Source organism: Anas platyrhynchos, chromosome 4 (genome assembly GCF_047663525.1).
Source record: "Anas platyrhynchos isolate ZD024472 breed Pekin duck chromosome 4, IASCAAS_PekinDuck_T2T, whole genome shotgun sequence".
Classification (NCBI taxonomy): Eukaryota; Metazoa; Chordata; class Aves; order Anseriformes; family Anatidae; genus Anas; species Anas platyrhynchos.
Window position 1 is genome coordinate 31,830,722 of NC_092590.1, and position 13,454 is coordinate 31,844,175.

General features: G+C 36.9%; 1 protein-coding gene across 9 annotated transcripts in view; it reads left to right on the forward strand.

Annotated features, from left to right (window-relative positions):
* Nucleotides 1-13,454, forward strand: part of FSTL5 (follistatin like 5) — a 407,458-nt gene that overhangs the window by 208,207 nt on the left and 185,797 nt on the right. For all 9 annotated transcript variants that reach the window (XM_013096657.5, XM_013096661.5, XM_013096662.5 and 6 more), the window contains one exon: nucleotides 5,812-6,060. In XM_013096657.5, coding sequence (XP_012952111.3) covers nucleotides 5,812-6,060 — 249 coding nt within the window. The remainder of the gene's footprint in view (nucleotides 1-5,811; nucleotides 6,061-13,454) is intronic.

Consider the following 13,454-nt stretch of genomic DNA (forward strand, 5'->3'; position numbering starts at 1 on the left):
CATTTCTCTGTTTTATTTGTAATTATTGTATTCAAACTCTCCCTCTGACTGTGTTTGAATTACTACTATAACCATTGTCCTTGTGGTGAAAGATAAGTGTAATTTTAAGATTATACTGTCTTCTATGAGAATTTTTTTCCCTCATCATACTTGTGACATGACAAATCTTACTCCTTTCTCTTCTACAAAATTTAATTATACAAATAAGTGGTTCTTTGTTTCTGTTAAGAGGAATGAGCTTTGGACTATGGGCTATTGTACTCTGGGTTTTTTATTCTCAACTTTAATCTCCTGCAGTCAGGAAAAGGTAGTATTTAAGTAATTTGTCTCAACAGTTTCTTGCTATGGTTTCCCCTTCTTCATGTGACCTTCTTCTGTCTCTTCTGCTACAGAAAGACAAAGAACTTCAGAATGTATTGGACAACTAATTGAGTTTTTATTTTTCTTCCCATGCTTAAACTTAAGCCTCTAGACAATTAAAAAAAATCAAATGTGAAGAGACGAGTAATTCCTTATAAGTAGAAATGCAAGAGAGACCTCTAAATTTAATCTTTCTTTGATTAAAAAGAATGGATTATTTTTAGGCTCAGTCTCACAATCTGTAAAATCTTTGTTATTGAGGGTGATTTTTTTGAGCTTCAGGGGTATGTTTGCTTCTACTTCTATAAGCCTTATTTTGTTAAGTAGTTCATAATATGAAAGATTATTTACTTTGAAGCTGTCCTGTAATTGTTAAGAATAAGTCTGTTGCAAGATAAAAAGTGAGTAAGTGTGGAACATAAACCTATATTTTTGTTACTTAAAGGATTTGGAAGAAATGCTTATGTGTTTGTGCATATTTTATAGAAGACGTGTGTTAGTTTAAGATTAATTTGCATGCAAATCTGTGAACATGACCACAAGTGATATTTCTCTCCACATCCACCTTGAGGTGACCGTATTCTGGAGGTTCTGTATCTTCAGAAAAATGTGTAAGATGCAAATTGCTAGTAGTGTGTCCAAAAGCTTGATTAAGATAGAGTTTGGAATGCAGACTGCTAAATTGTATTGCCTGCTAAAACATTTTTTTTCCTTACTTTTGTCTTAAAATCAGAGGACTGTGTGTTTTCTTTGGTGTTTTTTCTTTTTTTTTTTTTTTTCCCCTCTGAGCGTGAGGTCTGACTTGGGTAGGGTGATACAGAATAAAAGTGCTATGTTATGGCACTTTAATACCATGTTTAGAGAATACTTTGGTAATTGCCCCAATCTCTCTTTATTTTATTAGTTAGTCATATAGGGGAATTTTATTACCACAGGCATTATACTTACAAATTATTGACAATCTACTCTGAGATTCTCTCTTTTTCTTTTTTTCTTTAAATTTTGTTCCTACACAAAATGTTCCCAATCAAAATCAAAAACACTAAATTACTGAAGAAGTTTGTATTCCAGGAGAGTTGGATAATGAGTAATGCAAATTTAGTGTCTTGTTCAGTCAGTACACTTACAAGCTGTTCTTGCTAGAAATATTAAAATTTGTCTAAGAACTGCTGCTGAAGTACTTCATTGTTTTATTATTTTTTAAAAAGTCTAGATATTAAAAAAAAAAATATTTATGAGCAGATACAGTTCATGCTGAGGTCATGTTCAGTGTTATTGCCCTATTAGTGTTAATGGTAGGCGGCGATCAGTCTCCCTACTGCTGCTCTACCTCCAACCTTCCCCCCCTTCATTCCCCACCTCATCTCTTCCAGTATATTCCTGTTTCATGTGAAACTTTAGGCTGTTACTGAGTACTTACCAAGACTGTAATCCTGATGTTCCATAGGCCTTTCATAGGTGATAGGATGAAAAAATAAAGCTGTAGAGTTGGTATGGTTATTGACAAAATCCTCTTAAATAAAAAGCTGGGGGGACAGATGGACTGTTGACCCCAGAAATCAGTGTCAGTTATTCATATGCAAGGAATTGACTTATTGTCTCCCAAACTAGCTGCCACTGTTTTAAATGTCATGTAGAGAATGCTCTAAGTTATGATAGAAGCCATGAATACAAACTATTGTTGAGAGGAGAGTCTGTGTTTGGCATCGAGGACTCAAGATACAAAATCCCTTTGTGCCTTCCAACCTCAGGCCAACTAGAGAAAATGGGGTGATTCACATGCTCATGAATTTCTGAAGTCTCCAAGTATGATGCTTCTCTAAACTGATTCATCAGAAGAAAAGTGGATATTCTTGCCAGGGTTTTACATACTAAAACACTCACTTAATTCCCAGATATGAATAAGACAAATGTGGTCTGAAACTTGATCAGTTCTTGGTTCTGTTCCTTCAGGTAGAAATATGTATGAGGAATGCTAAGTGACAGCTTGAAGCTTTATTTATGATGACTTGCCTTAAAAGAGAAGTCAAAAACATTTTGCTTTCTCCAATTCTTAAAATAAAAATCATTTTCCTTTTATTTGTTCTTTTCTTTTATATTTGTCTAGAGTTTAATCAAACAAAAACAACATTGTGACTGCTTTGGCTGCCTTAGGTGTAATATATTTTTAATGATATTTCTTTAAATGTAGCTTTTTAAACTTATGGCTATGATAATTTAAATGCTTCCTGACTTGCAGAGTAAGTATTTGAAAATTGAACAAGGGACATTTTGTTTTCCATAGTACTGTAGACACTCTGTGAATACATAGATATTACACTCTATCAGGTGAAAATGCAGGGTATGCTAACTTTGCTGTATTGGTACATACTTTCCTATAATCACGTTGTGCTATTTGTCAAATGTAGACTCCTCTTTTGTCACATAAGCAATTCCAATTAAATTGCTGAAAAAAAGATTAGCATTCATGGGCAGATCATTTGTCCTCTTGACTTGTTCTCTGTCTCTCTTAATATTGAATATGCTGGGATGCTTATTTTCTGCACTAAATTGTATGTCCAAATATAAGAACCTAAATTCATCTTGGACTAGTTTACTGTCTAAATCTAAATGCTTAGATGGAAGAGCAGCCTTCAGAAAAACCCGGTGTTTTTGTGACGTGTCTGTCCTGTGAATGGGTTGGAAGGTGTGCAAGTTCATAAATAAAAAATAACACAGAACAGCACTTGTTAACATTCAGTAATACCTGAACTGAAGGTAAAAACTATGTCTGAAGAGTGAACACTACCTGTGTCAATGTCAGTTGGAATTTTACAATTGACTTCGATTGAAGGAGTTGTGTATGCAATGATACATGTACATGTAAATACATGAGTTGTTTTGGATTAGTTAATGGTATGTGGTAGTTAACGGAGACATTTATAGAACTTTTCATTAGGGCAGAAAGCTTGCTTATTTATTGATATGATTGGTATATGCTAAACATATACCAATATTACTATCAATTTATATTACGAAAATCATTTTCCCTCATTTGAAAGTAGCTGTTTTTCATTCAGACATCATATTAAATTATAATACTAAAACGAAGTCCCAAGTGAAGTCTCAAATCAGTTTCTACTTTCACAACAATATACAGCTCTGTATGTTGTACCACACACCTCAATAATTCAGAGCAGTTGTCAGTTTGAGAACTTTATCTTCCACTTCAGAAAGCAGAAACAATAACGATTTATGGACTTTGGCCTCAAACTGCAGCAGTTCTATCACTCCAAAGTCCTATAATTCTGCCGTGTGTGTACATGATCGGTACTGTGAAGTATGCTTGAATATCGTAAGACTTAACTTTATTTGATGTTAGCAGTAGGAGAAAGAAATTGGATTTAAATTAGTTTTTATTAATTAATCTCTGTTGCCTCTTTATATTTATGATGTGTTGATACAAGGAGTAATATTTTCAAAAATTAATTGGAAATTAAAAATTTTTGATTAAGTTTGCACATTTCAAGTCTGTGTGGTGCTTTTCAAAGTTATGCTCACCAATACCAGCCTGGCCTAAACTGTTTCATACGTGTGTATGAAAATGGCTATAATATAGTTAGATAAAGTATGTCTGAGGTGAGTGAGTATAAAGTCTTCTCAGTGTTGTGCTCAGATTGTTGTAAAACAATATAGCAAAAGGATTTGTCATATCAAAGCCAACTTTCATGGCTGCATGCTTTTTGTACTGTATTGGTCTGTGGAAAAAAAAAAAAGTGGGATCTTTGCTGTACAAGAAATAAAAGAACCAATGCACTTTTGTCTTGGTTCTAATAATCCCATATGCTTAAGCAGAAAAAGTGGTGAGAATTGACTTCTGCCACTGAAGTGGAGAACATAGATTCTCAGTGGTTAGGAGAAATGTGTGCCAAGCTGGAGTATTTACTCATTTAGCTCATTAGCTCTTCACTAAAGAAAATAAATCTAAAACTACTAAATTATGCATAGCCATTTGTTTGTTCATATTTTTTCGTATGGGGCAGCCAAGTACTTTTCAGCTTGGCTATGAGAATAGGGAAGGAATCACAAGGAGTGAGATTACGAGGAGTATATAGTATTTGTGGATTGATTTTAGGAGTTGTTGATTTGATTAGGAGTGTACAGCAAGAGAATAAAATGAGGTAATTGTGAAGGGCTATGTCTAGTCCCACATTTGGTGATATTTTAGTATTTTATACTTATTTGATGATACAATTATGGTCTCAGGCCTCCTGCATGATTGAGGCATTAGTAACTGCAAGTGGGAATTTCATTTTATTTTTTCATTGTACCTGCCCTTCTTGTTATTAGATGATGCTTTTAATTACAGTTAATTGAACACATGACAATGACTAAAAGTATGGTTGTAAAAAAAAAAAAAAAAAGTTCCCACTTCCATTATATAATACGAATATCTTACTGGATCTTGCATACAATTAAAATATACAGATTCTATGTAGCTTTGAAATATTAGTTACATTTTTTTGTACTTGCAAATGACCTAAAGCAGGCCATTAATTGTGAGAAAATGAATAAATTTCGAATTCATTCTAGAAGTGCTAACTTCACAAATCCAAAATGCAGTTATGTATGGTCACTGTATCAGCGATACCAGCTTCTTGAAAAAAAGTAGTACCAGAATGGAAAATTACTGCTGACAGACTTGATGGTCGCAGTACACTTAAAAGCACTGTCTCTTTGCTTTGCTGATATTGTTGTTTCTTCTTACATTGCAGTGATGCATTGTCATTGTCCCTCCAGTACCATTAAATTACCTTCATTCATATGACTTTTTTATTTAAGTAAATCTTGTGCTATTAGGAATCCTCTGTAGCTAGAGGAGAGGTTTTGCTAGACTTTTCGTTAATAATAACGACTTGTCTTATTTCACTTCCACTCACATCTGTGCATCTATGTATGTTTTTGTTTACCTGTGTGTGTGTCTGTGTGTGGTGTTTATTTATTTATGTCTTCCCCCTGCCTCTGTGTTTTTTTTGTTGTTGTTGTTGTTTTTTGTTTGTTTGTTTGCTTTTGTTGCTTTCTGTCTTACACTCATCTGTCCATGTACCGAAGAGTATATGCTGAATTCCACTAATAATTATTCTGGCTTTTGAACAAGAACTTTGCTTAGTAAGTACTTTCTTAAAAGATTCAGAAAACACTCTGTTGGTAAAACTGAGGCAGCTTAATAAAACAGCACTGTTATAACACAATACAATTTATTGTATGGATTGAAGAGTTTTTTTTTTTTTTTGCCTTGCATTTTTCTGACCTGTAAGGTCCATAAAACAATTCTTACTGTGAGGACTTGTAAATATTAATAAGAGCCTTAGAGCGCTTAAAAAGAAGGCCTGTGGGCAAAATATGTATTTGATTTTGTCAGATTCTTTGCATGTGATTTGATAGATCTTCTATTACAATTTGCTTTTTCAGGGTACATGGGTCAAGATGGGCACTTGGGATCGTGTGAAAACAAGTACTGCGGTCTGGGTAGACACTGCGTTGTGAACGGGGAGAGCGGCCAGGCTGAGTGTGTCTGCATGGAGCGCTGCAAGCTGCATTATAAGCCGGTGTGTGGCTCTGATGGAGAGTTCTACGAAAATCATTGTGAAGTGCATCGCGCTGCCTGCCTGAAAAAGCAAAAGGTCACCATTGTCCACAATGAAGATTGCTTTTTTAAAGGTAAGTGCGGCTGTACAAAACACTGCTATTGGTTACGTGTTTTCAAGCAGTTCATTTAAAGTATTATAGAAGCTGCATTGAATGTACAACAATTAAATGACTCAGGAAGGTAATATCATAAGTATGTTACTCCAGAGACATCTTAGGGATTTTTTTTCCTTTGTATTTGTACTTAGTGCTATCTATGAACACCCTTTTTAATCCGAATAAACCAGATTTCTTGTTGGGATCAAACCATAGCAATTTCTACAGATGTGGCAGTTGACCACATTCTTCTGAATGTACTTACAGTCCCAAATCCCAAAGCACATTAATCTCTCTTGCAGCAAAAACAGAATTTAAGATTCAGAGGGGTTTGGTAAGGCTGGAGGACCTGTATTTGGTGTTGAAGTTGATGAATAGGTAGACTGGCAGCTAAATCATGGCTAAACGGGCCTTGCTCACTTTGAATTTGGACAATCAAGTTTAGTTGTGTATTTGCCAAAGCGTGCAAGTTAAGCTGCCTTTCCATCTATTGAATTCTGAGAGATGCCAGCCTGAATGTTGAGAGATTTACCTTTGTATGAAACAGCTTATCATACTGAATTGCAACTTGCTCTGTTTTTGTGTATTTTGAGCACACCTTGTGGTTTCCTGGAACTGTGCCAATACGGACCTTGATTAAGTATGTTTGAGTTTTTGGGCACATTTGTAGTGTGCTGTTACTGGTTAAAACAGACAGATGGCTTTTGGAAAAAAACAGTTTTGAATAATGCAATTTTTAATGACTCTACCTAGGGGTTGAATTAATTTATATTCTTTTTAAAGGCTGGCCTATTTTGTTAATGTTTTTATAAGCGGAGGATATAGTTGCATTCTCAGTAACAGAAAACCTGAACTACTCAGTAGAACAAAAATTTGCATGAGCATTGGCTACTTTCACCACAGAAAGAAGTCTAATGAAAATCATAGACTCATAGAATCATAGAATCACAGAATCACAGAATCACAGAATTTCTAGGTTGGAAGAGACCTCAAGATCATTGAGTCCAACCTCTAAGCTAACACTAACAGTCCCCACTAAACCATATCCCTAAGCTCTACATCTAAACGTCTTTTGAAGACTTCCAGGGATGGTGACTCCACCACCTCCCTGGGCAGCCTGTTCCAGTGCCCAACAACCCTTTCAGTAAAGAAATTCTTCCTAATATCCAACCTAAAACTCCCCTGGCGTAACTTTAGCCCATTACCCCTCGTCCTGTCACCAGGCACATGGGAGAACAGGCCAACCCCCACCTCTCTACAGCCTCCTTTAATGTACTTATACAGAGCAATAAGGTCACCCCTGAGCCTCCTCTTCTCCAGGCTGAACAAGCCCAGCTCCTTCAGCCGCTCCTCATAGGACTTGTTCTCCAGGCCCCTCACCAGCTTCGTCGCCCTTCTTTGGACCCGCTCTAGCACCTCGATGTCCTTCTTGTAGCGAGGGGCCCAAAACTGAACACAGTACTCGAGGTGCGGCCTCACCAGAGCCGAGTACAGGGGGACGATCACCTCCCTAGCCCTGCTGGTCACAGTGTTTCTGATACAAGCCAGGATGCCGTTGGCCTTCTTGGCCACCTGAGCACACTGCTGGCTCATATTCAGCTGACTGTCCACCATCACTCCCAGGTCCTTCTCTGCCTGGCAGCTCTCCAACCATTCCTCTCCCAGCCTGTAGCTCTGCTTGGGGTTATTGCGCCCCAGGTGCAGGACCCGGCACTTGGCCTTGTTGAACTTCATACAGTTGACCTCAGCCCATCGGTGCAGCCTATCCAGATCCTCCTGCAGAGCCTTCCTACCCTCCAGCAGATCGACACACGCACCTAGCTTGGTGTCATCTGCAAACTTACTGAGGGTGCAGTCAATGCCCTCATCCAGATCATTGATGAAGATGTTAAAGAGGACCGGCCCCAGCACCGAGCCCTGGGGGACGCCACTAGTGACTGGCCTCCAACTGGACTTGGCTCCATTTACCACAACTCTTTGGGCCCGGCTATCCAGCCAGTTTCTAACCCAACGAAGCGTGCGCCAGTCCAAGCCAAGAGCAGCCAGTTTCTTGAGGAGAATGCTGTGGGAGACGGTGTCAAAAGCCTTGCTGAAGTCAAGGTAGACCACATCCACAGCCTTTCCCTCGTCCACCCAGCGCGTCACTTTGTCGTAGAAGGAGATCAGGTTCGTCAAGCAGGACCTGCCTTCCATAAACCCATGCTGGCTGGGCCTGATCGCCTGCTTGCCCTTCAAGTGCCGCATGATGACTCCCAAGAGGATCTGCTCCATGAGCTTCCCTGGCACTGAGGTCATGTAGAATCATGTAGGTTGGAAAAGACCTCTAAGACATCAAGTCCAACCTTTAAACAAAATATTTCACTTAAATGAAATTCATCTTTCTTAGATTCACTTACATTGTTATATTCCATCTAAATTTTAATCAGAATTTTCAATGATTTATTCTGGTATAAGGTTGTTCAAATGGAACCAGTTTAAAAATTTTCAAAAATTATCTTTTTTTACACTACATTTGTTGTTGGCATTTAAATGAAATGTTGTAACTCTTTACTAAATCCAAGCATTCCAGGTTATGCATACATCTTAATACCTTTTTGTTATAACAAAGGGTTTTGTAGTAGAACTGAATAATAATAATAAAAAAAAAACTTAATGTGGACACTAGAAAATTGATGCATTGTCACAATATATATAGACTTCGAATAGCTTATGTCCTGAGGTAGCAGAAAATTAAAATTTAATTTTAGGATCATAGCATATGTCGCTTGTAGGGAATGATTTGTGCAATAATAAAACATGGATGTTTCTGCCTCGTGTCTCAAAAATCACATTTTTTTTTTTTTTTAACTGAGAATTATGTTTTCCTAAGTAGATTTAAAAAAAAAAAATCAACAGTTTTGTTTTAGATGATACAATACTGAGAGAATAAATGACAGTAATGAACACAAGTGTTTAAATTTATGTGGCTAATTTCAGTTCTTCAGTAGGTGATACACAGTACAAATAAATTCAGAACATGTTTGTGAAAAATTAGCGCTGCTTTTTCTGAGGGGGAAAATGTGGCAAGATTTATTTACTGAAATAGAAATTGAGGCAGTGCCTTAGCTAGAAACATCACCGAAGTGCTGCCTAAAGTTTTGTTAGCTGATCTTAACATTTTAAATTCACCACATTAGTTTCATGTGTACTGTAGTGGAAAATGGAGTATCTGAATGATGTTCAACTTCAGGCAGCTAATTTAGACAGTGGATTAAAAAAGTGGGTTTCTCCTTTTAATCAGTGACAGTCCTCAGAAAAGGACTAGGGCACCCAGCTGACTTCCTTAGAATTATCTTCTGAAAACTATTACTTATCAAGATGCTAAAAGTATTGTAATTTGGATGCTGTATCGAAATGCTTACAGTTAGTATAAAATATTTCATTTTATCTCCTTTTTCTCATTTTATGGTGCCTTCAGTGGTGTTAAGCAGACATGGCTAGGGGCACGTTTTTTCCTTCATTTTGTTTGTTATATACAGACCTTATCAATGTCAAGTTTTGTCTTAGTAACTTCAGCTCATTTGTTGCTGTAGTACAGCATGGTAATGGCAGCATTGTTGCCATTTATGACTGCTGCATATGTTCTCCATCACTCAGTTCAAATCAGTTTAAAGTGTGACTCAAGTTACTTCTTTTTCAAAATGTTAGGTATTATTTCCTTCAGCCTTAATTTTCTTTAATGCTATCTTGTTTAACTTCTTGAGGGCTGAGTTTTGTGTGGTGACTTTGTGCTTACACTTGAGGTATCTTCTACGTACTTGAATCTCGCAGTATTAGTACCTGGAGTCATCTGTACTGTAAAAGAAGATTCCAAACTGTGTTCATGAGGATCCTTTCTTTTGAGACATTTTTGAGTTAGTGACTAGTAGGCTTTCTTCAGTAAGGCCAAAGTACTGCCAGTTACCAGGTCAAAAGCATTAAAGAGCCAATAGAAAATACCCTCAACGGAGAAATTCTTAGATAGAAAACGTGAACCCCATTGCCATCAGTGTTGTCAGAAGGGCACTGACACACGACTTATAGTTTAGCTGACATACTCTAGCGCAAATGATTTCATCTCAGTGTCTTGCTTATGAGACGAGAATGTTTAAAAAAGATTTTATATTCAGACAACAAACATACCTGAGCATTCTTTCACAGAATTATTTAAAAAGAATGAGCCACTCTGAATTGGTGGTGCAGGAAGGTGAATAGGTTCAGTATGTACACAACGTGCCATTATATGGTATTAGTGGTCTCTGACAGCAGTGACTCCACATATATTTGTTTGTATATATGCACAATTTCATGATTACAGATTACGCTTTTTATGCTATTGCTAATCAGGTGACTTTAGATCATGCAAACATGCACTTAGTAACCTGATTTTTATTTTTTAAATTTCATCTAGTCTATAACTTATATTTGCCTTCAATGTTTAGCTCACGTTTTGGGTTTCAAATCCTCATACTGGGCTGACTTTCTTGCAAACAAAATATTTCTTCAGGATACAAGTTTTAGACTGGGCATTGAGCTCAAGATCAGAAAAGATGAGAAATATTACATATTAAAGTAGTAAGCTTATTATTAAACATTTTAGTATTCTGTGATTGGAAAATAATATTTTACAAGCAAATGTTCTGTCTACCTGATTAACATCACAACAACAGTTAAAATCTATGAATACTGAAACAAAGTTTTATTACTCAATGATTTACAGTACTAGGTTTGTTTACACTGGAGGAAAGGGGGTTGAGGGGAGACCTTATTTCTCTACAGCAACCTGAAAGGAGGCTGCAGCAAGAAGGTTGCTTTTCTTTTCTGAGGTGACAAGTGATGGGACATGAAGAAGCAGCCTCGAGTTGCACCAGAGGAGGTTTACATTGGATATCAATAAGAGTTTCTTCATGGAAAGGGTGATTAGGCATAGGAACAGACTTCCCAGGAAAGTGGTGGAGTCACCTTCCCTGGAGGTATTTAAGAGATGTGTGGATGTGGTACTTAGGGACATGGTTTAGCAGTGGACTTACTAGTGTCTGGTTGATGGTTGGACTTAATAAAGCCATATAATGAAGCAATAGCCTTCAGAAGAGATCTAGAATTTCTTGGAAGAAAAAGAAACTTGAATGATGAGCCAAGGCAAATCTGGTATTGACAGTGTGAGCTGGGAAGTCTGATAATGCTGCTACCTTCCTAATTTGGCACTGCCTTTGTTGGCTTGCTGACTACAGTTCTACAGCTGGGTGGTTTCCACATGTTCTGCTTCCAATGACTTGGCTGTTCTTGAGCCATGCACTTTGTGTTTCAGAGCAGTTTAATGTTTTGTTGGGAAAAAAGAAGTTAGACCATCTGGCTCACACTGCACTTCATACTGTTAAAGAACCCCTTCCTGGCCATCACCAAGCATAGCTTAACAAGCCCCAGTGGGTAGCAATTCAAATGGACCAGAACTGCTTTACTTGGTGCCTCTGCCACTGCTCCATGAAGTCTCAGCATGAAATAATGGTTTTGTGCCTAACTTAGAAGGCTGGAGCCATTACTTTTCTTCCTGCAAGTGTGTCCCCAAGAGGGACAGCTGCAGCTCCAAGCCTCTAAAAAGTTTTGTTGAACTTTTGTATGAACTACCAGGGGCTGAATGGCCCGCATAGGATGTCCAATAGGTTTCAGTTATGTCTGCTTTTTGTGTTAACTTCAGTGATTTGATTTTCCTAAATTCAGGCCAGTAAATCTAAACAGGAGACTAAAAATTCCTCATGACATAGTTAATTTCGTATTTTCTTTGCACCATGAGCTTCTAAGAGCTTTTCATATGAAGTGTATTTCTATATATTTCTATACACAGCAATACACTCAGTCATTTTGGCAAATTGCAATTTAATAGGAGTTCTCAGGAATGTAACACATACTCCTCTGTACTATGACTTTTATAGAATATTGCTAGAATAGAAATTATTTCATACATAAACTTTAAAGTAACTTCTATATCTTTTTTTTCTCATATTAACGCTTTTCTTTTTTTTTTTAATTTGGTCTCACTTTTCATTTGGTGGGATTTATAATCGGTTCAGCTGTCTGTAAGCTTAAGATTTTTTTGTCCCACTACTAAAATGTCTCAGTTTCTGAGGACTGTTACAATAGAAACTTTGGTAAGAAAGTCTGCTGCTGTTACTGAGTTGTGCAGAGCAATGAGGATAAGAGCAGACTATGCCCCTACCCGTTTTGGATTTGTTCAAACTGGATCACAATAAGTATGACTGAAAGTATAAAATGGCTTATGGGGGATATGAATGAGGCTTACAAAATCATCAGGGCATGCTGATGGTAGATACGAGGAAAATTTGCCTTCTATTCTAATAAAAGAACAACAAAACACAAGCACGTTCAAAACAAACTTTTTACCAGCTTACACAGCAGGTCTCATGGGTAAAAGCAGCATAGGATTTCATAATCATTCTTTGCAGCTACTAGGGAAAAGCATGTGGGTTTATTCTGTGATTTTTTTGATCTCGTGATTAGGGGAGGGGAAAACCATTTAACCATGCTGTGATTCAGTGGAAGTGAGTTGAAGTGAACTAGATCCCAGCAATAGCTTGCAGAAGAGATCTAGAACACCAAGCTAGCCTTCCCAGTGGTTGCAACAGTATTTGTGCAAAGATAACTTTCTTGTGATCTGTGTGCTAGGTAAGTGTGGTCCTAAGAATACTGGTTCCTAAAATACTGACATGTTCATTTAGAAGCACTGATGCTTGTGTTGTCTAATTTGATGTTTATGTACTCCAAAAGCAAACATTAATCTCTGTCATTTTATCGGTCTCACTTTAGGAAATATTTAATCTTTAATACTAACCTTGACTGTCCACACTTAATGGTAATCTGTAATCACTTTCAAAAGAGATTTAAGATATGTTAATAAGATTCTGTTGCAGTATTTTCATTGCAAGAGAAATTCTTTCAAAGGTGTTTCTTTTGCTCTGTGGCTGTCAGCTGGCTTCTCTAATGAAGTTCTGAAAACATCATTATTAAAGTCTTTCTGAAAGCCTGAATTCCTGCAAATAGCATACAGCTTTAAGTTTGCTGCTGATAAACTCTTAAGCTTCAGCTATCACTCCAAAAGTATATTCTGCATAAACTGGATTATGAAAAAAAAAAAAAAAGAAAATATAAAAAAAGAAAAATATTTCAGAACTGTCAGAAGGATAGGGGATGAAGAAAGGCTTGATCTTAAACTGTAAAGCTTGACAGAGCACAGCAAGTCTTTGACTTGTATTTAGTAATTCAGCCCATAATCTACATTTACATTAGTGCAACAATGTTACAGTTTAACTGGATGTAACAAATTTAATGAAGTTCTG